The sequence below is a fragment of the Hyposmocoma kahamanoa genome, unplaced genomic scaffold, assembly GCF_003589595.1.
Source record: "Hyposmocoma kahamanoa isolate Upper Pololo Valley unplaced genomic scaffold, ASM358959v1 98972, whole genome shotgun sequence".
NCBI lineage: Eukaryota > Metazoa > Arthropoda > Insecta > Lepidoptera > Cosmopterigidae > Hyposmocoma > Hyposmocoma kahamanoa.
The window spans coordinates 177,413-202,734 of NW_020655740.1; the positions used below are offsets into that span (position 1 = coordinate 177,413).

At 38.2% G+C, this 25,322-nt stretch overlaps 1 protein-coding gene across 3 annotated transcripts in view; it reads right to left on the reverse strand.

Moving 5' to 3' along the window:
* Window positions 1-25,322, reverse strand: part of LOC113238946 (protein masquerade) — a 98,532-nt gene that overhangs the window by 12,983 nt on the left and 60,227 nt on the right. Inside the window, exons 6-14 of one of the 3 annotated variants that reach the window (XM_026475795.1) lie at window positions 21,366-21,493; window positions 20,904-21,034; window positions 20,393-20,575; window positions 19,614-19,691; window positions 19,294-19,468; window positions 18,227-18,414; window positions 16,883-16,972; window positions 15,079-15,233; window positions 12,646-13,568 (exon numbers count right to left, since the gene is read on the reverse strand). In XM_026475795.1, coding sequence (XP_026331580.1) covers window positions 13,401-13,568; window positions 15,079-15,233; window positions 16,883-16,972; window positions 18,227-18,414; window positions 19,294-19,468; window positions 19,614-19,691; window positions 20,393-20,575; window positions 20,904-21,034; window positions 21,366-21,493 — 1,296 coding nt within the window. In that variant the 3' untranslated portion in view covers window positions 12,646-13,400. Of the gene's footprint in view, window positions 1-10,794; window positions 11,837-12,645; window positions 13,569-15,078; window positions 15,234-16,882; window positions 16,973-18,226; window positions 18,415-19,293; window positions 19,469-19,613; window positions 19,692-20,392; window positions 20,576-20,903; window positions 21,035-21,365; window positions 21,494-25,322 lie in introns of those variants that run through there. The other 2 variants (XM_026475796.1, XM_026475797.1) reach the window with 2 other exon arrangements.

Sequence of the window (25,322 nt, forward strand, 5' to 3'; positions counted from 1 at the left end):
AACATCAGAAAAAACACTCAGAAAAAATTCCTTCGATCCGGTCGGATCCGACCGAAAAATTTAATCAATCAACGGGTAATTTTTAATTAAATTTAGCATTTACGTACGCCATATCAGTCCAGATCGTATGCCGCCAGCTTGATGCCCACGCATTCAGCCTGAAATAATGTGTTGTGGTCACCAAGCGGTGTTGATATCCTGATATTGAGGAAATGTTCTTTAGGAAATGAAACTATTTTTCCGGATTTAAATCGCGTATATTTGTTTTTTTAAACAAACCGACGTTTCGGGCTCTTTACAGGCCCCATGGTCACGGTTGACTGAGGTGGTACAGTCTTCAACCAGTTATATAGAAGACTGTACCACCTCAGTCAACTGTAAAGGACCCGAAACGTCGCTTTGTTTGAAATAACAAATATGCGCGATTTAAATCGGGAAAAATAGTTTCATTTCCTATGTGCAACAATCGCGAAAACCTAAGGACTCGAAATGTTCTTTGTTTAGTTTAATGATGAGGTCATTTACGACCATGTTCCACAGCAGAGGCGACAATACCCCTCCTTGAGGGCACCCCTTGTGGGCACCCCTTGTGGGCACCCCAACAGCCTACAGCCTTTATGTGCCTATACCTGTAATTCAGTTACTCGGCCCTTTTAGGGCCGTTTCTTTTAACTTTATTTCTTTAATACATTTTGTGGACCGGAAGTTTCCTGTTTCATTGCCGTGAACCTGTTCACGATTCAGCTTAGAAACAGCCATCAAAGAACAACAACCGAAACGGAATCCCCAAAAAACCGACTGTAAACTGTACACGGACAAACTACACCAGAGCCTGGGGGAACTGGTAGCACCGGGAAGACTGCTGGATACAGCACACATAGAAACACAGGTTAAAGAACTAACATCAGACATATTGAACACCTATAACTCCGCATGCCCACAGAGTGACTCAGCCCCGCGACAAGGCCAACACTGGTGGGGGCTTGAGCTTGAGAGGCTACGAGAAGGGTAAGGAGATGCTTCAAAAGAGCAATGAACACATGCGCGGATGAGGACTGGGAAAACTACAGACAGCTAACTCCAAACTAAAAAAGCGCATACGGTTCAGGAGCACCGCGTCATGGCGAGGCTACTGCGGGAATATCACGTCTTGTGCACAAGCAAACAGAACAAGGACAATCCTAGACAACACAAATTCAAATTAGCTAGGTTCAATACGCAAAACAGACAACACATACACAACTTCCCTTACGGAAACGGAAAGAACCCGGATAGAACGGAAGCACATTTCCCAGGATGTAGGTTTGTCCAAGATGACAGGTGCGAAGAAATGAGCCTGGGCTCCCCTGGGTTAGCCCCGCACCTCGCCTGTGACCCTCTGACGGGACACAATGCCATTTCCCTGTATTGGCTAATCACAGGGCTACCGTTTGGCAGGAAATCAGAGCCGAAGGGGGCGTATTGCTTACCGGGGTCCCCACCCCGCTCAGGCTCAACCTCACAGGATTCCTTCATTCACGCGCCCTCATTGACAATTCTCAGACTGAAGCCGAGAGTTGTGAGTGTTGGCAGCAGGGTGTACCGGCTACATCCTTGGGCGTTCTGTGACAACAAACCAAACCCTAGGTTCTGCGCCCCGCTCACAAGTCGGGTTCTGCATTGCAGAACCCCTCAAACACGGCCCTTGAGGCAGGGTGGAACCTGGTGAGTCGCCAGCCCAAATCCAAGGCCACGGCATCCATCCGTAAGGAAAGGACAAGTGTCCACGGCGAGCGTCCACCGCTAGCCCCCAGTGGAAGCAGGGGACGCCCTGCCCGAAAAAACAAGAAATGCCGTCGTAGATAATGCGAGTGTCGCAACGCAAACAATCCCCTGCCGAAGGAGGAAGAGGCGAGGCCCCCAGTGGGTGGCGCGAGTGGCTCAGGAACTGCATCAGCATGGTCAAATGGGTCGGTCGCGCGCCCCCTGGAAGGGCCTCCCTCCCTTCTAACAGCAAACCTGCAAAGAGCATGCAGAGGTCGTCGACCATTGTCAAACGTGCCCGCCTTGACGAGACTATATCTCCTAGAGGCGAGCACAAGCGGCAAAAGGTTGAGAAGTCCGCCTAGCATCGAATCTACGCCGAGGCCACCAGGCCAGAACTCATGGCGGTGATCACATCAGCCAAAACTGGCTACACACGGAGCCCCGATGCCGACATGGTTCAGGTGGCCCTATGTCAGCGCCTCGCAAGCAGCGGAGGAGTGTGGCAAGGAAGACGTCGGCCCACAGTTTCGAGGTAAACCTGTCTACAGTGACGGGTTCCTGAAATTGTGGTGTCAGGACACAGCCACTTTCCATTGGCTAGAGGATGCCATTAACACCGTCAGGCTGTCATCCGGGGAGCCCCTCTGTAAAATGGGGTGGAGGCTCCCCGGAGAGTGGTCTGCGGACTACGTATTCCTGGCCATTGGGAGGATGCGCGTCGAATCGGCCGCATTCGGGAATTAATTATTAAATATGTAATTTTGCAATTTTCGCCCATTATAGCAAAGCTCAAGTTAACTGGTCGTTTTGAAGTGAAACAGTTGACGACACCCATTGGCGACACCCGTCAATTGTTTCGAACTCGGGCTGGCCAATCGGAGCGCAGTTGTCACAGTAATGATATGGCAGAATAGTTTTCAATCAAATTAAATGACATTTCGTCTCTATTTCTGGTTATATACTCGATGGGCTGTAATGACTTTGATGGATAAATTCCGGAACAGTGATAAGAGAGCGTTTGCAACTCGGCGTGGAAGAAGATGTAGGTAGATCTAGAAGTGAGATAGAGAAAAAGACGCTTTTATGGTTCGGATATATAGAGAGAAAGATTTTTAAAAAATTGATGGAACAGATTAAACCTCGGTTCGAATTTAATTTTGTTTTAATACGGTTCATTTTACTTGAGTCGAGCGGCAGGTACACTGACCTTAATCAGAATTTATTTTTTTACTAACGTAATTATATCCATTTGAAACATGTATACCGTATACGCGTTATATTTAGTACAATTGATATAAAAAAAGTCTTTGGTATATGTAAAGTAACCATTGAACACAATGGTTTTCTTGTAAAATGTCGAGGTAAGTTTGCGTTTTTTTCCATTGTGGAAATTTTTGGGAATCATGTTTTCACACTGTATAATCAGTCTACATCAATGATTTACAATTATATGGACGTCGGGTCCGCGCTAAAAAGTGTCCGAACTTATAGGGCATTAAAATCGTATACAGAGCGTCATTCACGCTTTAGTCTTCGTTTGTTCGACTGACAGCGAAACAAGCAAAATTAGACAGTACTGCGATGACATTACAATTTAAATTCAACGTTTTAGCTTTTTCATATTCCTTTACATGTCACTACGTTTAAATAGGTTGACTTGGGACATTTTTTTCGTGGCCGTCGTCCATTTATTTGTAAGTCAATGGTCTACATCCTCAATTTTACTATATATTCTTTTTAACGTGATTGATTCAACACTCACTGCCGTGCGGAATAAGCCAAAGCTATTTCAGGTTGAATGGACTCTTATACGTAAAAATTGGTAAGGGACCATGGCGAACTTACACTGACCAAATTGAGGCTATTCTAAAGAAGGACCAGGTCAAGAAAACCCTCAACCGACAAGCGTAACAGGTGTCCGGGCCATAACAAGTGGAAGACTGTTGCCTCTGCCTAAGAAAATGGGACGAAGTCGTGAAGTAGAAATAAAAGTGCAACTCAAATATTGTCTACAATTTGAAATACAACAATGAAAGCACAAAAAGTTTCTTCCTTGAATTTCATACTCGTTCTTCCCCAGGGAAATAACCGTAAGTTTAACATATGGCGAAGAAAAGATTTTCACTTAATTTCCCCTGTTTTTATTTCATTTCCCGGTAGTACGGCCAACAACCACATCAGTTGACGTGCCATGTAATATTATTCTTATTTGTCTGTTTTGTCTATTTCGACTATATTTTTGTGTGATTTTGATGATTATTTTTTTATACGAAAGAGGATACCTCCGTATTGTTTGAAGAAAATATTGCACCTCTAAGAGTGGCAAACTAGGAGATAAATCCTGTTTCTTGATGAAACGGCGAATACAAGTAATTTCACGACCTTTTTAAATTAAAAAAGATACCTTCCTCAATTTTTTTAATTCCGTTTTATTGGGCTTTTAATTAAAAAAGTTTTAGTACATCAAAGCTCCAGTCATTCTGCTTTGACAAGAAGAGAACATTTGTCGTAAAGTGCATCCGGCGTACGCTAGCGATTACATTATCGCAAAATCCTTAGTGCTTGCCGTTATTGCGATCAATATACGACCCCCGGCTGAGCGTTTTAGTCTTTGATGTCAGACCTCCCCTAGCTAGATTCCGAGCAGAACCTAATATTCAAAATATAAAGGGCTAAAATACCGACGGTAATAGTATTTCACTTCGTTGGAGGGTAGGGTGGTGAGCTGGTATTGACAGCGCCCCCCTTCCAACCCCATCCTCATCCCCCTTTCGTCTACCCACTAGTTAATCCCTTTGCGATGCACTACCGGAAACACGATATGAGATTTACGCTCGTATGTTCACTGAATCGGACCACCACATTCTAATAACATCTATGTACTTGTTCCTTTGTGCATGGTTCTGTCCGCTTAGCGTTCATAGGTACGAATGTTACATGTTCCGATGACTAATTAGACTGTATTACATCGGTACGTACCTATCTATGCGACTGTTTACACAGCCAGTTGTAGATTATACTACAAGTAATAAATTTTTGTCCATTTGTCCTTTGAATAAACACAACAACATCTATCGAGTTCTTAGGTTTTCGCGATTGTTACACATAGGAAATGAAACTTTTTTCCGGATTTAAATCGCGTATATTTGTTTTTTCAAACAAACTGACGTTTCGGGCCCTTTTTCAGGTCCCATGGTCACGGTTGACTGAGGTGGTACAGTCTTCAACCAGTTATGTCTAATATTATTGCAAACCACCCTATTTTTTCACTATAGTTACAATAGTTATTAATTAAATACCTTATTTTTAATTTTACAAAGAAAACATTCCAATTTACGCTACATTAAGTTTTACAAATTATTTTATTGAATGAATTTTTATTAAGTTTAATTTATTATTAATTATGAATAGAAAGTAGAATAAACTAAAACATTAGAATAAGCGTCGGTTTGTTTGAAAAAACAAATATACGCGATTTAAATCCGGAAAAATAGTTTCATTTCCTACAACATCTTTTTACTTTGTACACGGAGAATTTGCAGATTTTTTTTAGATTTGTCAAAAATGTCGTGCAGGCTGAGGTTACGCAATGGCAAAAAAGAATGATGAATTAGTTGTCAACGACTATTGGCATCATGTTATAATGTTTTTTAATACATTCAACTTCCTGACTAATTGATTGGTTAAGAAAATTAGTTCTGCTTGGAGCGAAATTTAGATTTTCTGTTTTGCTAATGCCCAATAAAGGGTTAACTGCATTTTTTATTATTCTTTTACGTATATTAGAGTTATTTTTAATATCATTAGTGTTAGTTTTTATAACAGTATTATCATAACAATTGTCATTATTATACTGTTGATTTTTACCTCTTGTTTGTACTAGCGATTGGAGTCAGAGTGGAGGAACACTGAATTCCAAAACACAGCTTTCTTTTCTTTTCAGCTTTCGCTTATATTGAAATTTGGGAGTTTTTTAACATTTGACTGTTTTTGATTTAACTGCATGTGTATATGAATGAAATAATTATTATTATTGTTAGTGTCTTTTTAGGATTACAACTGTAAGGTCGTGCGGTACTTGACAAATTTGAACCAAACACGACATTATTATTTTGGTAAAACTGGTGGTTGTAAATAAAAAATCCCAAAACAGGATAGCCGTCAGTAATTTTTTACCAGTCGCAATTTTCGGAGCGCGCGATCGTCATTTCGAATCGTTTGCGCGGGAAAAACTACGAAATGGGCTGCGGCCGTCCGATGCAAATTACTCGCGGAAAAAGTCAAGAAACAGTAAAAAATTAAAGGAACTTATAGTATTTCATCGACGTCGGCGGTTATTGAGCGGGCACAAGGTTTTTGTGAAGATTCCCGCGAGTGGCATCGCGCGACCGCCTTTTTTGCGCCCGCGCCGCGCGACGAGCCGCTCCGCGGCAAAAAGCGGCAGTGTCTTCGCCTCCGCCGCCAGACTCGACAAAAACACACACGGATAGAATTAATGCGGCGTCTCTTTTAATTTTCTTCAAGAAAGCGCGGGAGGAAATGGTGTAATGAGTGTTGCCTGACGCAAAAACTATTTGTATAATGACATCGCTCATTTATCCAGTTTGTTTTACTGTTCTTGCTTATTGCAACGCCAGCTGGCAAAAAAACCATCGGAATCTTGTATGAGAATCCCACTGCATCTCGAAAGAAGCTATTTAAACTTTTTCATTTGCTATTAGACCAACGGCTTGAAATTTGTCCGATAAGAATTGCTTATATAGCGATAGGCTGCCTGTGGGGAAGGTATCTTGTAAGAAATAAATTGGTTTTTATTTTATCTATTTTTTATTAGCAAACAGATGATTACTTACACAATAGAAATGTGCCGATAACTACGCGACTAATTCTATTGAATCGTAATCTATACTTTATTTGAAACAATAGAGTTAACATTACGATTTTCAAACGCGTCATTGTTACATTATGGATCGCTAGCGCAAAATTCTGATTAAAAAGCAAGAACATGAAAAAAAAATAACGCAAAGTCTTATGTAGGACAGTCTTTTGCGCGAACGTAACTTTTTAACGGCAGTGATTTTGCACCATTCCAAGAGACGTATTATGTACCTTGTAAAGCGATGTTGGTGAAATGGGCCATTGGAATACATCAAATATGATTCTTACAAGACAGGCTAGCTCTAAACTTATTTAAAACCTATTTCTATAAAGTAAAAAACTTAGACCAAGCAGATTTCTGTACCTGATTACTTGCACAGTTTAATAAATAAGACTTATTACTAATGATTACATAATATAAATGCAAATCATTGAATTTGAATTCAATCTAAGAGCCTATGCACACAGCGCATTTTATACGCGCCGACGCACGCGTTCACAAATTCAACGGCGCCGCTAACGCGCGTCATCTGTGTATACGCACTGCAGACGCGCTGTAATCGCGCATTTTGATAAGCGATTTTTAATTGTAGTTTTGTTTAATAATTTTGTAATGAAGCACGCACACTGCGTAAAATAGATTTAGGAGAAATCACTTAGTAAATGTACTAAATTATTACTAGTCGTCTTTGGGTGTTTATTTTGCGTGCACAGCACTAGACACGAAGTGTGAAAAGGATTTAAAAATCACAGCAAAAGTTATCTTCAACATGAAACTCTAAGTGTAAACACCAGTGGAATACGTAAGCGTCTTGCCTGCAAAGCGATGTTAGTAAAATGTAATACAGACCCGCTCGAGAAGTGCGTCTGAAGCACAAAAATCTGCTTTTTAAGCCGAAATCGCTCGTTCGTGAAATGCATGTTTGTATAGGCTCTTAAACGTCTACTTTGACATGTTCAAAGGAGAATATAATGTGATTACGACGTTTGAAACATGTTCTGAGCTAACCTTAAAAATAAATATGTATGTACACTTTTATAGAATATGAATATTAATTACACTTTACCTAACTAAAAATGAAGTCTAAATACAATAATTTAGTATTATCATGTGACATATTATTATGGCTTGAAAATCCAATGGAAATATATAACAAGAACGGTGTTGTGCTAAATAAAAAGCACGAGTGAACACGAAGCTTTAATATCATATCGCTATGAAAATAAAGGTTTAAATACATAGTTAACAAATGCAATGGTTTATTTTGTAGTTGTAGCACGACAGGGCGCGACCTGCTCGCATAGAGATTAGTGATGCAACAGATCTCTGCTTCTGCTTCGGAAACTGCGGAAATTCCGCACGCTTTTTCACATCTGTTTCCGTATCTGTTTGTGAAACTTTTATAACAGAAACTTTTATAGCATCTTAGCACTTTTGTGTGGTTAAGAGCAATTATGGAACAAAACATAAGCTCTGTTTGGCACTATTTAAAAAGAATTTTAAAAAAAGGAGGAAGTTCTAATTGGATTGTATTTTTTTTGTAACAATGCTACGGCGTTTGTGAACCGATTTCGATGATTCTTTTCATTGGAAAGAGGGTACCCTCAGTGTTGGTCCCATTTTAATTTTCATCATTATTCCACTTCCAACGATGACAAACTCGGGGATGAACCCGGTATCGCGCACTTTCCGGTAACCGATGCCAAAAAAATTGGAAAATATATTTATTTACACTTCTTACGCATTCGCTTCCGTTTCAGTTTCTGCCATGATCTGCTTTTGGCATCTGTTTCCGCTTTGACACTTCCGTTGCATTACTAATAAGGAATCTAGCCGCTTTTGTGTCATTCTCGCGCAAATCGCGCCCTGTCGTTTTTCTCCTACCGACATACCTTTTTAGCTCAGAGTTACATTCCAAGGAATATCGTGCTTTATTTCATTCAGCATAACACCGACGTCTATTTTACAACATAGCCCTTTGTTTCTAACGTAGAGTAAATAACTAAAACACTAAAAATGTACGATGTATGATAAAATAATAATTATTGTTTGGTTTCATACTAAAACTAAGAAGCCATTATTCAATATCTTAATCTAACAACGTTTTTTATGTCGTTCGTATTCTGTCTCTAATTTTATCGGAGTCTCTGTAAAAATGTGTAACGCTGTCTCCCAATAAGTATGCATGACGATATACAAAAAAAAAAAACACCGGAGACCTCATTTTTATCTAACTTGATAGAGCTAATTAAACGTTCCCTAAGAATTATTTCTGGTTCGAAAGTTCGCGCCGTCGTTACAATAAGGCCTATGACAATTTTCAAGAGAGAGGTTTAATGATACCATGTACCAATAACTCTAGAGGACTGCTTATCTCCACACTACAGATCGTAGCTCTGGAAAGGTCAAAATTCTGTCTTTTATATCTAGATGGCGCTGATCAATAACCTGGAAGTAGTTTATTAATTCTTCTTTATCAATAATAATATGTCATGTGATGACAAAATTGTCAAAGTGCGTGCGTTATTTAACAGTGGGCCGCAAAAATCTAATATTTCAAAGCGAGTTGCCGCAATATAAGGGTTTAAACCAGTTCGTAATCATTCGATTACACATTGCTTTTTGGAAGCGTTGAAACAACTGTTGAGTACTATAAGTTGTTTAAACATAGTGTTCTAGATCTCGATGGTAAGTTTGAATTTGTTCTTTCAGTCTTAGATAAAGAGAAGATTGGCAGTTATTTACCAAAGCTGAGCGACCCGTTAATTTTTGACAGCGATATATTCGATATAAATTTACATATAGGAGCAGATCATTTAGGTTTTTTTATTTACAGGTATATATAAATTAGGAAATCAATTTTTTCCTTGTAATGCTATTAACATATTGGTCATGATCTAAAATTACTTTCTGAACTTTGACAAATATACGTGTCAATAGATGGCATTGTGTTTTAACTAATTTATCAATGAACGCTTGCCAACTTGGGTAGATGGCGCTAATAATAAACAAAATAAAAGAATAGCCGGCACTATCAATAAAACTCCGTGCCATAAGCGCCATCTAGTTGATTTGTTTGTTACCACTAGAAAGTAATGTAGGAGTAGCTTTAATAAATTGCAATTTCTCAATGTCAAACAAATTGATTAAAAAAAATTGCTATTTTTTTTATAATATCCAGTGACGGGACGGAGAAGTCATGCGCCAAAACTTTAAATCGCAAAGAGCTGAGGGACACTGCCACTGCGCCCGTCACCCCGACACATAAGTTGCCAAGTCCTATGTGCCTGTAATTTCACCAGCACCCTTCAAACCTGAACGCAAGTAGGTAATGCTCCCATTACTGCTTGGTCCAGAAAGAGGTAAGGTAGCAGTCCTTCCCTGAGCGAACTCTCGCGACTCGTACTTGCCGCGACATCCAGTGTGCCAACAGGTAAATAAACACGCGATAACTTGTCGTCTTGAGTTATTGGCCCATGATAACACTAATGAAGTTAGTAGATAACTTTTTATACTAAATACGAGAGACATGAAATTTCATACACACGTAATTTGTTTCTTATATATATTCTTCTAAATCGTTTTCTTCATTGCTGAAGGCCGTGTCCCTGAAAGGTTTTGGAGACTTTATGGAAGATTTTCTTCCATCTGGTTCTATCTTCGACCTCTATCAGGACAGTTGTTAAGGGAGTCCAGTGACTGTGCTTCACTCCATCGGCTGGTCGACCGCGGCGTCTTTTTCAAAGTGGAGACTTTAACAACCACAACCAGTTTCTTAATGTTGTCTGATATGACGAAAAAACTTCAGGATTCTCTGGTAGCATATTGTAAAAAGTCTATTTGCTTGTTTCAAAGCACCTGTGACTTTCTTGCAATAGGGGTACGAGTTACATTCTGTGGACAGCCGATGTCAGTCTCGTGGAGAAGCCAGTGCGTAACTAAAGCTTGTAACTAAAACTTTTATAATTTATTTACTTAGGTCATTCATCGGACAAAACGCGCATAAAAAATAAAAACATCAGGTCTTATTTTACAGAATTAAAATGCCACCGTAAAAAGTATATTAAGAAAACTTTAAGAGTCGATACCACCTCAGTTCGAATTCAAATTTTTTTAAATGTATTACGTATACTATACGTGCTCTATTTAGTTCAGTTGATAAAAAAAAATTATTGGTATATGTCAAGTACCCACAGCATACAGCGGTTTTTTTCTTGTAAAATGTCGAGATAAGTTTGTGTTTTTTTTATGTTGTGAAAATTGATTTGAGAAGTGATTGATTCAACGCCTTCACTGTTATACGAAATCTGCAAGATGCAGTTGAGGTAAATCGGCTCTTAATATAAACGAAAAGTGACACTTAACAGTTGCTATTGCAAATAGAGAAAAGCATGCAAAAAAAATAAGTTTCCCGACCGCGGAGACCCCCATGCAATGATTGGAGTTTAAGTACTGCGTCAAAAACGTGCCGGATCAGGAGCTAAAACCATTGGACTGCTCTAAGGACGTGGACGACCACTTGTCTAATTCGAAGAAAGCTTGTCGTGGTGGACGGAGACAATGTCCTGAATGCTACAGCCCACTACACATTAGTGTTGGTCTGATTTGTTCACCTTGTGATGCTCCGACGCATACCTCTCACGCCGCTCTGAGAGAACTCTTGTAAGGGGCCATGTTGTGGAGGCTGCTTTTGTCAAATCTGTTGTTTATTTTTCAAAGACAAATCATCATGGCAAGTTACAGCGTATAATTATCATAATAAGCTGGCAATGCAAATTCATGAGCCAAACGTAATCGGGGAAACAAATTCTGCTCGACTTCGCTGGCTAGGACATGTGGAAAGAATGGAAGAGGATCGAGCTGCCAAAAGAGCGTACGTGGGGCAACCTACGGGTCGTCGTCCAGTGGGCCGTCCAAGATATTGCTGGAAGGAAGAAGTCGCCAAAGACCTAAAGGAACTGACTGTGTCCGAATGGTCGGAATTGGCACGAGACTGACAGAAATGGCATACTTTGGTGCCGAAGGCCAAGATCCACTTCGGGTCGCTAAGCCAGCGAAGTAAATAAGTAATTCAAATTCGTACCAAGGATACTGCCTGATATGGAAGCCAACCATGTTATTCGCTGTCGCCCGGAGTTGCCTCGGGTATTCCTTATCCAATATATGGGAAGACCTCCTCCGGTAAGAAGACTTGCCTCCTCCGGCTGGTAATCGACATTCAGAAGATCGCCATCCCGGCACAAATGTTTCTTTTAATGTATGCTTTGTATTGTACTCGAATATTTTGGAATTTCCTTTGTGTTCTTGTTGATTTTTTAGTACATTATACATTAAGGGCGGTAATAAGGTATTACGAACAAGGCTCTATTAGAAGCCCGAAGTTGAACACTGAGGGCTTTCAAGTCGAGGTTTATAATTCTCGTACCACCCGTGAAACATACAATGTTTTTCGATACATTTGTGAGTAAATAGTAGGATTACATGCAGGCTAACTTGACTATAATGCCCCAAATAAAAACTTCGGGCCTTTTTTTTAACCATTACGGGCAATGGTTATAGTATTTTGACGTTTGTTTAAAAAAAAAGAAAATATAAGATCTGGCAGTATGATCTATACGCCTCAGGTTGTCGCGAAAGAGGACAATTTTACCATTATTTCAAGAGTTGTCAGATAAAACGGATGCACCAAACAAATCAATGGGAGTACATACTCTACCATCATTGCAATAAAAATTGCTAAATGACGAGACAATAAATATTTTTTAGCTTATTCCGAATTCTTCAAACAACGGTCAATGTGTCCATCGTTGCCGATCGAGCGTCCAATTTACTCCCCAGGATATTCATTAAATTTTCTAATCTACGAATACATGCTACACACGTAGGCATAGATAGGTATGTAGGAAGGCACATCTTGCAACTAAAATATAAATCGACGACGCAAGGCCTTTTCACGCTTGCTACATCTAGACTTTAGACAGAGCAACAAACGTACACTTTCTTTCACAAAAAACCGCTGTTTCCAACTCCAAGCATGAAAAGTCGTCACGTTTTCACTAAATTACGAACCTACAAAAGTAAACCTAATATTAGAAGCTAGAAGCGTACATAACATAAACTTTCGAGGAAAAGCTGAAGATGAATTTCAAAGTTATTATACTGAACTTTACGAAACTTGAAGCAGTACAATTGTAATGTGTAAAACTCGCAAAAGTTTCAAACGTCTTGCAAAAACTTATTTCTCTATCAAGAGCAACGAGATAGCGCATGCGTAACGAATACAACTGGTGGGAATTATAAATAAATGCCATCGAAATTATACTAAATACCAATAAATAATTATAAACAGACTTAAGCTACAATTCTTAAAAAAGTGAACGTTAATTATTTACATATTTTCTTATACAGTTGAAATCATCAATTTGACTTCCATTTAGAATACTTACGATCTGAATATAATAGAAAAATACCTTTTGGGGATTGTAATTTTTTTTAACTCCGACAAACTAAACCGCTTCGTCGTATTTATAGCCAGAGTGTCGATAACATCGAAACATCAGGAACTAATGAACAATTAGAACAACTAACCTTATTTTACTCATCACTTTCAACTACTCTAAATACCTGTACTTGTAGATAACACAAAAGATATATTTTCGAAATTAACGGCTATTCCAATACTATCTTAATATTACTTTATTACTATGTTCCGTTACTGCAGAAGGTTTATAGAGGCCCATAAATTGGCAGTAATAACGCTTGACGCTTCCACAAACTATAGATTGTTTACAGAGATGATCTGGTTGATCCAACCAATGAAAGAGGAGACTTTGACGTAGACACCGGGCACATCGCGCCTCCCGCAGCCGAAGCCCCAGGAGACTAGACCTACCAATTCGTAGAACCCGTCATCCTGACACACCAGTGGCCCACCGCCGTCTCCCTAATTGAAGGGAAAAAAATTGTTTAGTTATTCTCTTTAATTATTAATACAAAGATCGAACACTCAGAAAAAATTCCTTCGATCTGGCCGGATTCGAACCGACGTCTTCTAGCTTACCGTGTCAGACGCTATACTAACTAAGCCACGGAACGAACCAGCGGACCCAACGAATTTTTCTAGGTGATTGCGTCGTATCTTTGTATTTTGTTTTTTCAACGACTGTTAAGTCGTAGCGCCATCTATAAGAAATCTATGAAAGTTTTATCACCCAGTTAGATATCTTTACAGTTACCAGCGCTGGCGAGAGATGTCGCTATTCAATGTATTTTAAGTTTTGTGAAATTATTCCACTAGTTTGTTATAATTATTAATACAAAGATCGAACACTCAGAAAAATTCGGCGGGATCGAAGGAATTTCTTCTTTTATAAAGACAGTAAACACAAGTAAAGCTCTTTATTGATAAAATCCGATTATGGACAAAAATGTCCACGATTGGATGAACAGCTAAAGCACTGATCATCATCGGTTCCACTACCTTATGTAACTTTATATTCAATCAACGAAACAATACAAACAACATTAATTTTAGTGAAGCATCATGTAATAATAGAACATATTATAACAAGTATTATTTTCGTGCGAATTCTAGAACAAAATGCAATTTTAAGTTTGTATGAAACATCCTAACAGTTAGGTCCTCAATCTACTTTCTTTTAAACAATAGTGTTGTAACCAATTAATTTAGACAGACAATTCAATTTTACTTAAAAAATGTTAAATTTTTGATATTGATTTCGATACAGATGTTAACATTGGTAATATGATCGAAGATCAAATAAGTATACACACAAGTGATACTTCCTGATGTTTTTGACTTTTTTTTACTTTCAACTGATGATTTTGGCTCATCTTCCGATGATAGTGAATAAAAATTAATCTTTTTTTGTTTTTTTTTCAGAATTTTGCTAGTTAAATAGCAACGCACAGCACAGCAAGAGCACAGGCTGTCCTCGTGAACACTGTTAATGTACTACTACACTACTCAATGCTCAACTCTCGACTTGAGTTTGATTTCAAGCACTGGAAATACGACCCTAATGGCAAGGACTTGAGTATGATTTCTAATGCTTCAAATCATACTCAATACAAAGTACAATACATATACATAATACAAAGTCCAGAGTAGAGCATTGAGTAGAGTTCTCGAATACGATCCTACACCAGCAACCACAGATTTTGTGATCATTCAACATATTTACTTATTATATATATAAAACTCTACATTACTTAATAAATGTTAATTGTTCTGTCTGGAAATGAAAACCAATGACCCGAAAAATATAATAAACGATCATAGAGTCATAAAACTTTCGAAGTGATTTCTCGGGAGAGTCGTTTCATATGGTTTAGTTCACATGGATGACAAGTTTCAAAACGGGCCACTTACTTTGAGACGACTATAATAAGGTACTTATTGTACAGAGGTTGGGGAGAGGACATGAACATACCTGACAAGCGTCATTTCCTTCCTCACCACCAGCGCAGAAGGAGCTCGCAGGCAGAATGAAGATTTTCTCGGTGACGGCATTCACTTTGCGTATGCACTCGGCGTCACTCACTATTGGCAACTCGGCTTCTCGAACGCGGAGCGGTATTGGCCCGGCTACGGATTGATTTTTGGTGTTCGTCAAATAACTGTATCGGTGGTCGGAATTAAGGGAGTTAATTTGTATTAATTCGGAAAGTATGAACGTTTTCTTAGTAAGGACATACCCATTTTTTTAACCTTTTTAAAAAAAGGAGGAGGTTCTCAATTCCACTGTATGTTCTTTTTTTGTATGTAAGTATGTCACGCGATAACTCCGGTATTTGTGAACCGATTTTGATAATTCTTTTTTTGTTGGAACCCCCTGGTACTTCCATAGTGGTCCTATTTCGTTTTGAAGAAAATCATCCACCTCGAAGGGTGCTGTTCACGCATGAAGATTCATTTTTAAAAATAGCGCCTAACTTTAATTTAGGAGCAATTATTTAATGGTTGATTTTGCTATTTCTCCAATTCAAGGCGTTTTTCTCTCAATATACTTTGAGTAGTGAGAACCGATTTTTATTATCTCCAGTGTCAAGTCCTGTATAGTAGCGAACTAGGGGATATTTCAATAAAACTTAGCAAATAAACGTATTTCCACGTACTTTTGAGGTCGGTTTTTTTAGTAGGTACTCTGTATTATCATTAATGCGTATACATTTTTTTACTATTTATTTTCTAAGCATTCTAAAATATAAGTTTAAATACGTAACGTGTACCTATAGGAACACAACTACAATTTTCTTTTGAGATAATAATATGTAGCAAATACTTTTTTCCTGCATTTTTCCTCCCGAGCAAGCTATAGTTAGATGTATCAGTGCAGTAAAATGAGATGAAGTTTTTAATCGACTTCGAAAAATGAGGAGGTTCATAATTCGACAGATTTGTTTTTTGTTTGTATTTTACGCAATTATTCCGTCATTTGCCGATTTTGATGATTCTTTTTTTGTTGGAAAGAGCGTCCCTTAATTCAGATTCATTTTCTTCAGAAACCGTAGACAAATTCACACGTTACTTGATATCGAACGACATGGTAGTTGGGGCCGATGCTAGTTTGTCTATGAATTAAGAATAAAAACTACGGTTGTGTGAAATGCATGAGAAAAGTTTTCATTTGCCGCCATTTCGCCAGTCGTAACATGCGGTTCCTGAAGACATCACAGAGAGCTTATAATATGTGTGTAGACAAAGTAGTGGATGTAATTGCACATAATTAGGCATTAAAACACTCGTGAGATGTTTTTATGATCACAAACCGACACACCCAGTCACATAAACTATTATTATATATTATGGTTATTAATACAAAGATCAAACACATAGAAAAGCTTTTTCGACCCGATGGGTCTTGAACTCAAGATCATTCTGCACCGTAGTATTGCATTTACCAACTGAGCTACGGGTCAGGTTATCGAGTTGCCGAAATTCTTCTATGTGTGTTTGTTAAAGATTTTTGTAGTACATGTTTTGAACCACTAGTGACATCTAGTGTGAGATATTAGAACCTTCTGCGCCGCAGCCAGTATTAGTAATCATAATAAAACTTGTAGAGAGATTTCACAAAAAAATCTCAATATTAAAAAATATATTTATAACCTCAAAAGCTTTTTCACGGAGTTTCAGTGTCCTTAGTACCTATTATACGAACTTCCTTGAAGAGGTTAATTGGATTTTGTGGTTAGGCCTACAAGACGTGGTTTCTGATCTATAATTATACTTACTTTCACCCATGTATCCATAGCCGGTTACAGTGCACCGTTTACCAGCAGCATGGCTGACCCCACGGGCCGGTAAACACACCAAGCATACTTCTGTAAAGGAAGAAGAAGGGAAAATGTCTCGGGAGTTGGGATAAAGAGAGATAGAGATCTCTCTTGAAATATTGTAATGTATTTTTTTTTACATATCATTTACCCTAATTTATCGAACCAGTTCAATAAACGCTATATCCGCTTGAAAAACTTGGCAAAAATATAGAATCTAAACATAAACCTAGAAATCCGTTAAATTTTATGAAACAATTTTACGATCAGAACAGACACCGATAAATCCTTATATTTTTCTTATTTACTTTATTATTTAGATTGCGCCAAAAACCGAGATATCACTATTTATGCTATCGAGTATATAACCAGAAATAGAGACGAAATGTCATTTAATTTGTTTGAAAACTATTGTGCCAAATCATTACTGTGACAACTGCGCTCCGATTGGCCAGCCCGAGTTAGAAACAATTGACGGGTGTCGTCAATGGGTGTCGTCAACTGTTTCACTTCAAATCGACCAGTTAACTTGAGCTTTGCTATAATGGGCGAAAATTGCAAAATTACATATTTAATATTTAATTCCCGATGAAATGTGATTCCGTTTCTTTTGTAATTAGATGTTTTGCTGTTTTTCCCACACCACCGAATAGAACAGCACGGCAATGTTAGAGATATTATCTTTATTACGATAAATGAAGAATATTTTTTTTTAATATACGGAGACGTACACACAGGTCAGTAGTTGGCCTGTCTATATTTCAGTGCAAACGGGAGTTGATATTTATAAGAGCTGTATCGCTAATGTGTTACCAGGAACATATCGCCCTTACTTCGTCTCTATTTCTGGTTATATACTCGATGATTTATGCCTTTTGTATTTCGTAAATAAAATAGAAAGTAAATGTGATTTCTTTTTTTAGAAAAACCTGTACGGTGATATCAAATGACGATAAATCCAAATAGCCCGATCAATAACTTGAAACATGTTTTTTTAAATCTCGAATATTTAGGTTACGAGACAGTGTTACTAATACCAACAAGGTGGCAGACGTCGTTCAATTTTAATTTTAGTAAACCATACATTGATCGGTTTTTGTTCTGACGCTCGTCCAATTATACTTCCTTAGCAATTTTATTTATTATTTTAATTGTTCTCTTTCCAAGTGGTGGTCATCTAAACTTAAATATATATATATCTTATGAAAAAATCATAGAGAACAAAAGACGAGCGAGGTAAGTGAAAAAAGGACATTGGTCTAGTAAAATCATTGAAACATTTGGTTATCAAGGAGCACCAACCATCTTTGAGCTCTGCTTTTCCGTGTAGCTTCAGGAGTGCGATATCGTTGTCAAGGGTCTGACTGTTGTGGTTATGGTGAATGTAAGTGGTTGCAACACGCAGGGTCTGTGCGCCAGGCGAACCGTATTTGCGTGTCAGGTCGTGATCTCCGACTCTCACGTAGATCGCGTCGCCGGAACGCACGATGCTGCGAACAAATTTTTTACTAGCATTAGAGCTCCATGTGGAAGCGTTCGTCCAGTTAAATACTGACACCTTACCTATTTCTGCGGCCAAGGAGTAATGTCAGCATTACTGCGTTCCAGATTTAAAGGCTACGGGTGCTGGTGAAATTACAAGCACTTGGGACTTGTCAACTTACGTCTCTGGACGACAGGCGCAGCGGCAGTAACCCTCAGATCTTTGCGATTTAAAGCTCTGAGTGGCACTGCAAGAGTTATGGACAGGCGTGTAGCTTATTAACATTCGCACGACCTGTTCGCCCCCACTTAGTATTAAATAAAATAATCTGTTCACAAAGGACAAAAATCACATCATCAGCCCACTACTGGGCACGCGTCACTGTGTTCAGTCGACTCAATGGCTTGTACACCTACTTCGACGTACAGGTTGCATTACGATGTTAAATCTCCTGGTAAAGAAATCAACTTTCGCAGATAAATTCCGAGAAACTTAGGTGTGCGACAATATTTCACGCATTAACTACGTACAATCGAGCTTTAATAGCTACAACAGCAAAAGCAGCACACAACTAATAGTGTAGAAGGTTTTAGTTCTTAGGTCACTGGGTACACATCCCAGTGAAATCAGGCGTACCATCTGGTCTCATACCATTTGCATTTGTATTGTTTGGAAGTAGACTTCCAGACAAAACAAGTGCAAATAGTCCTATTTGTCGATTAACCTACTGCATCTTTCCCATTGCAGGGTAATCAGAGCCGACGCCATCACACAAGTAGCAGACTCATAAGTCTAATCTCATAAGTCTAATAAGACATATCTTACGGGCGATGTTTGTAATATTGAAAACAGTTTCTTATTGCCGTAAATGTCCATAGCATCTTACTTGGTGACGCAGTGCGCAGCAGTTAGCACCCACTGTGTGCCGATGAGGGCGGCTCCACACAGATACTGGTTTTGGGAGTTGATCAGGGCCACCTGCCAACACCATTCGCCTCGCTCTCCGTCTTCACCGCCCATCACTCGCGCCACTCGACTGCGTCCTGTCCGAGATGATGTCCCTATCACAAATAACAATTTGAAGAGTTAAAAGCCGTCCACTGAGCGTAATTCACATTTAAAATGGCTTCATATCTTTACTAAGGACCGGTCTTTTGGCAATTTATTAAATTCATTAATTTCACAAAAATGTCGTTCTAAGATTACCTTTGACACCACACACGTATTTGTTGTATTTCTCAGGAACTCTTAATGTTGAATCGTAATTGGGCTGATCGTATGAAGCTGTAACCAAAGAAACCATATCAATAAAATTTCACAATTTTAATTGTGATCGAAGCGCAGCGAGTAGAGCGAGTGTAGCTTTCTTGGTATCCATCGAAATTGCAAAATTTCTAAACGGTACCTATCACGAGGCGTGAAATTTGAAACAAGCATTTAAAAATCCTACAGGTCGTAACAAAACCCAAATTCTGAAATCGAAATTTGACCTGAAACCATTGCCTTACAATTATATGGACGTCGGATCCGCGCTAAAAAGTGTCCGAACTTATAGGGCGTTAAAATCGTATACAGAGCGTCATTCACGCTTTAGTCTTCGTTTGTTCGACTGACAGCGAAGCAAGCAAAATTAGACAGTACTGCGATGACATTATAATTTAGATTCAACGTTTTAGCTTTTTCATATTCCTTTACATGTCACTACGTTTAAATAGGTTGACTTGGGACATTTTTTTCGTGATTTTTGTATTAGACCCGTCGTCCATTTATTTGTAAGTCAATGCCTGAAACAAATGAGGGCTAAGTCCATTATGTTAAGTTTAAGGGGAAATTGTTCAGTTGTAAAATAATGCAAAACTATGTAAGAAGAAAAGAAAAACTTCTGCGTTTCAGTAGGGAACCGACATTCCTAAATTAACGGATGTCATGCGGAAGCGAAGAAACAATAACCAGAGTAACAGGCAATGAAAGGTAAAGTTGCTTACGTAATGGTGTCGTGTGTGTAATGGCGGTTGTATAATGCGTATACTGAGTGGCTGCACTGGTGGCAAGAGGGTAGGTCTCGTTACGCTCTTTGATGCCCAGCACTTCCTGGATCTTGGACTTGGGTGCACAGCACTGGGTGCCTATCTTCTTACACTTGAAAACGTCAGTCATCTCTGCGTTGCCTGGGTATAACAAATTTGTCAATTTTATTTCTGGATCCAATTCATTGATAAAGAAACGTGTCTTAGGCTGCTAATAGATTGACTGCATGTTTGCAATTAATGCATGAAGTCGTAATCAACTTCATGCAGCCGAGACCTCGACTGCACGAGGTTGATAAATATCTACTTTAATAGCTACAACAGCCAAATCCCGGTGACATCGGGCATACCATTTGGTCTCACCTTTGACATGCAAAAATAACCCAGAATCCCGACGCAATAACTGGACCACACAAGGCACAGAATTAGTATTAAGGAAGTAAGCATCAAATCATTAATTGATACTTACGGAAGCAAGTGAAAGAAAGCAGCGACACAATGCAAGATCCTGGACAGTCAGGTCGTGGGTCCGCGGGTGGTGCTGGTGTGGTCGTCGTGGTCGTAGTCGTCGTCGGCCTTTGAGTCGTACGGGGTGGTACCCTAAATGCAGAAGTATACATTGTCTATGTAATAATTATACTAATTATTGTCGAAATGTTCGTTTCATGAAACAGTAAAAAGGTACACCCACCTATTCCAACTTAGGAGCTACGAGAAATTAGCAAGAAAGTTTTATTTCAAAACCTGTGAAATATACGAATATAGATTTTTATGAAACTACTATTTTAGTACATTGGGCAATTAATTGCCTAGTAGCTGCTATCGGAGTATTAGGTTATAGATTTGTTTTAAAGTTCCATCCCTCCAGTAATCTATTTTAGAATGTATTGTCTTCAAAGATCCTGAAATGGGAAAGAATCAAACCAGGTACCTAGTATTGTCACAGCAGATCGAACCACTCATCTTGCAGTGCGTGTGCGATACGAGAACGGCTGGTCGCTCACAGAAAGCCGCCATTATGTTTAGCAGACAGTACCCAGGACAACGAGGCAACGGCACCTGAAAATAACACATAAACTTCATCTTCCATTTGGTTTCCATAAAATTATTTCTTACAAAAACCAACACCGATACTTAATTGAATATTTTTGGGGTGCCTCTCTTATCTGTAGTAGGACAATGTCACCTCTGAGTTTACAGGCTACCTCTTTGAGGAACAGCCGAACCAATCCTTCAAATTATTTAACCAGGAGTATCACCATCTACCAACGCTTCGTTATCTGGCGATTTTGTTCTGAATGATAAGCTGGATCAATTTATAATTATCATTCCATTTGACATGGCTGAATTACGTCATCTTCCTGAGCTTAATTATGTTTTCAGCTTAGTGAGATTGATATAATAATCATTGATTGGTAAATGATCGATTGTATTGTAGTTGGGCTTCAATAACCTTAGTCGAATATCTTTTTATTAAGTTTTTTATCGAATGTCACGATGTTTACCCCAGGACATTATACTATTTTTGTGAAATTTTTCCACAAGTTTCTATTAATAATTTATTAAGTAATTCTACATAAAATGAACATCAATGTTAAGCTTGTGACAACATACAAGTACAATATTTCTATTTTTCCGATAATCGTTTTCGAAAAAAAATATGGTAAGTAATCGATTGTCTAGTAATGAAAAAGAAACAAAAAGAAATGAGTATTTTCTATAATTTTAACTACCCATCATTGTTTTATTACAACACAGAAGAGATTACATGTTCATAAAACGTAGTAAAGGTGTGTGAGTGCGCAGAAGTAACGAAAAAATATAGCAAATGCTGTTGAAATTGGAGTGTCGTGTGGTATAAGTCTTACACGGAATAAGGAACATTGTAATATGGGAGCGTCTTGCGTAGTGTGAAAGACGATGTAATAAATAAAATAGAAAAGGTAATGTTTCGATGGTCTAGACGTAGGGAAAAGCCGTACACGTTAATAGAATTGCATATCATGATAGACATATCTGGATAATTCTCTGTATTATCCCAGAGCAACGAAATTTACTCCAGGACACCACCTACACTAGAACCATTTCAAACAAATTCAATTCCTAAATTGGTCATATCAGACTCGGGACCTCCTCAATCAGCGCCTGCAATGCAAACCGCTGGGACACCAAAGTTGTAAAATAATATTATATAATCTCAGTACAGAGTACTAAAAAATCGACCTCAAAAGTACGTGGAATTACGTCTATTTGCTAAGTTTTATTGAAATATCCCCTAGTTCGCCACTATGCAGGACTTGACACTGAAGATAATAAAAATAGGTTCTCACTACGACACTACACAAAGTATATTGAGAGAAAAACGCCTTGAAGAAAATAGCAAAATCAACCATTAAAGTAATTGCTCCTAAATTAAAGTTAAGCGCTATTTATAAAAATGAATCTTCACGCGTGAACAGCCACCCTTCGAGGTCAATGATTTTCTTCAAAATGAAATGGGACGACTACTATGAAAGTACCCCCTTTCCAACAAAATAAGAATCGTAAAAATCGGTTCACAAATACCGGAGTTATCGCGTAACATAATACAAAAAAAACATACAGTCGAATTGAGAACCTCCTCCTTTTTTGAAGTTGGTAAAAAATACAAAAACAGAAACAATTTAAAAGTTTAGGCTTCATAAACGGATATTGTTGACACCCTTGGCCACAATTTCAACAATGTGAAGCGACGTTGTAACCGAGGATGGTAGGCATTTGTCTTGATACGCCTTTTCACTCTAGCTTTGAATAGCCCCAAATTGCAGTCTTCAGAAAACACACATACCAGCAGTGCATTGTACCATTTCTTTGACGTCCGTTAAAAACGAGGAAGCAAAACGCTTAGTGGGTATGAGTGGTATAGAAAGCGACATAAGTACTTACTTATCATCCTAAGGAGTATTCCAGACTTTCAAGACGACTGAAGGCTGAATGGTGTAATTCCTTTTCTGAGATTGTTAAGATGAGTATGAAACGCAGCCATTTTTGTTGTTTGGATTACTATAATGTCGGAGCTAAGAATCTAAGTTGAAGGCAAAATGCGTTATCCACATATATCGTCTCTAGCCAGCAGATTAAGCTCCGCTGCATACGCAGTCCGCAGAATACGTGAGCTTACCGATGTTAGTACTGCTAGACTAGTTTACTTTAGTTACTTCCATAGTATAATGTCCTACGGGATTCTCATGTGGTGTAAAGCGGCAGATATTCAAACCATATTTGTATTGCAAAAACGAGCGATTCGTTCTGTGTACCGTCTAGGCCCTCGTGTTTCTCTCAGAGAAAAGTTTAAGGAGACTGGTATCATGACTGTGGCATCACAGTACATTTACTCAAATATTTTATATGCCCGTAAAAATATACATAATTTCAATAAGAAAGAAGATATCCATAATATTAACCTTAGAGCTAAGTCCAAACTCATGGTACCACGATTTCGTTTAACCAAGGTAAACAACTCTTTTATGGGGAACTGTATACGTTTTTACAATAAGATTCCGGAGCATATATCAAGTTTATCATTTCCTAAGTTTAAAAACTACATTAAAAATATTTTGATCGAAAAATCATATTACAAAATTGAAGACTACGTGTTAGATAAAGATGTATGGAAAGACGACATGGCTCCAGAATCCACACAAATTTGATTCAAAGTGTATTCCATAGCATTTAAGTTTATTTGAAAAGAGCAATCCCTAGAGTTTCTTGCTCGTTCTTCTCAGGGAGGTCAGCGTAGTGAACGAGCAGTAGCTTAAACGTGACGTATTCAAGTGTAAATTTATTTTACCTATGGAATAAATAATCTTTGACTTTGACTTTGATGTCAGCAAACTAAAAAACGTCCAAAATAATCCAGTCATATTTGTATGATAATAGTCAAATTGCAATTTTGCATCTCATTGACCTTTTCTTTTTAAACTAAAAAAGAAAGTATATTTTGTAGGTTTTTGTACGCGATTAGTCTAGAATTTGTGAGCCAATTTCGATTATACCTTTTTAGTTGGAAAAGGGGTACTTGTAGTGGTCCAAATTTTAAGAAAATATTCCACATCTAAGGGTGACAAAAAAGAAGTGTTCGAATGATTTTAGATTGTTAACAGTTTCTTCAATATAGGGTGTAACCGAAAGGTGCAGTGACCGAAAGGTACATTTATGAAATTGTTATGACTTTAACAAAAATACCCTACGCAAATACCGCCAAATATCTCGGTATGACACTCGACGTGAAGCTACGCTGGAGACACATCAAGAAGAATAAAGAAGAATTAGACTTACGTTTAAAGAAAATGTATTAGCTATTTGGTAAATGTTCTTCACTATCTGTATGCAATAAAATATTGTATAAACAGGCCCTTATGCCAGTGTGGACCTATGGTATCCAGCTCTGGGGCTGTGCCGCTAAAAGTAACTTATAGACAATACAATAAAATCCAAAATACAATACTGAGGACAATGGTGGGTGCTCCTTGGTATATACGAAATGATGCTGATGAACTGCATCATGATTTGGATATAGAGCCTGTAACTCACGAACATAGACTTCATCATCACGCAAACATAAAAGCTATACAGCTACTAGACAATACGAATATTGTGCGTAAACTACAAAGAACTAAAACTTTTGAGTTAGTGTAGTTAATTATAGTGAATAAAATAAATATTAGTGCCAGTGCTAACTAGACTATGAACACATAAACAAAGTGTCTTCCCCTTAACGAATATTAAAAGATATTTTGTCGATGGACAGTTTGTTTAAGTTACTTTTACATTTTAGGCTAGATTGTAATTAGTTACAAGGTTTTGTTTTGCTTTATAACAAAAAAAAAAACTAACAATAAAATATGTT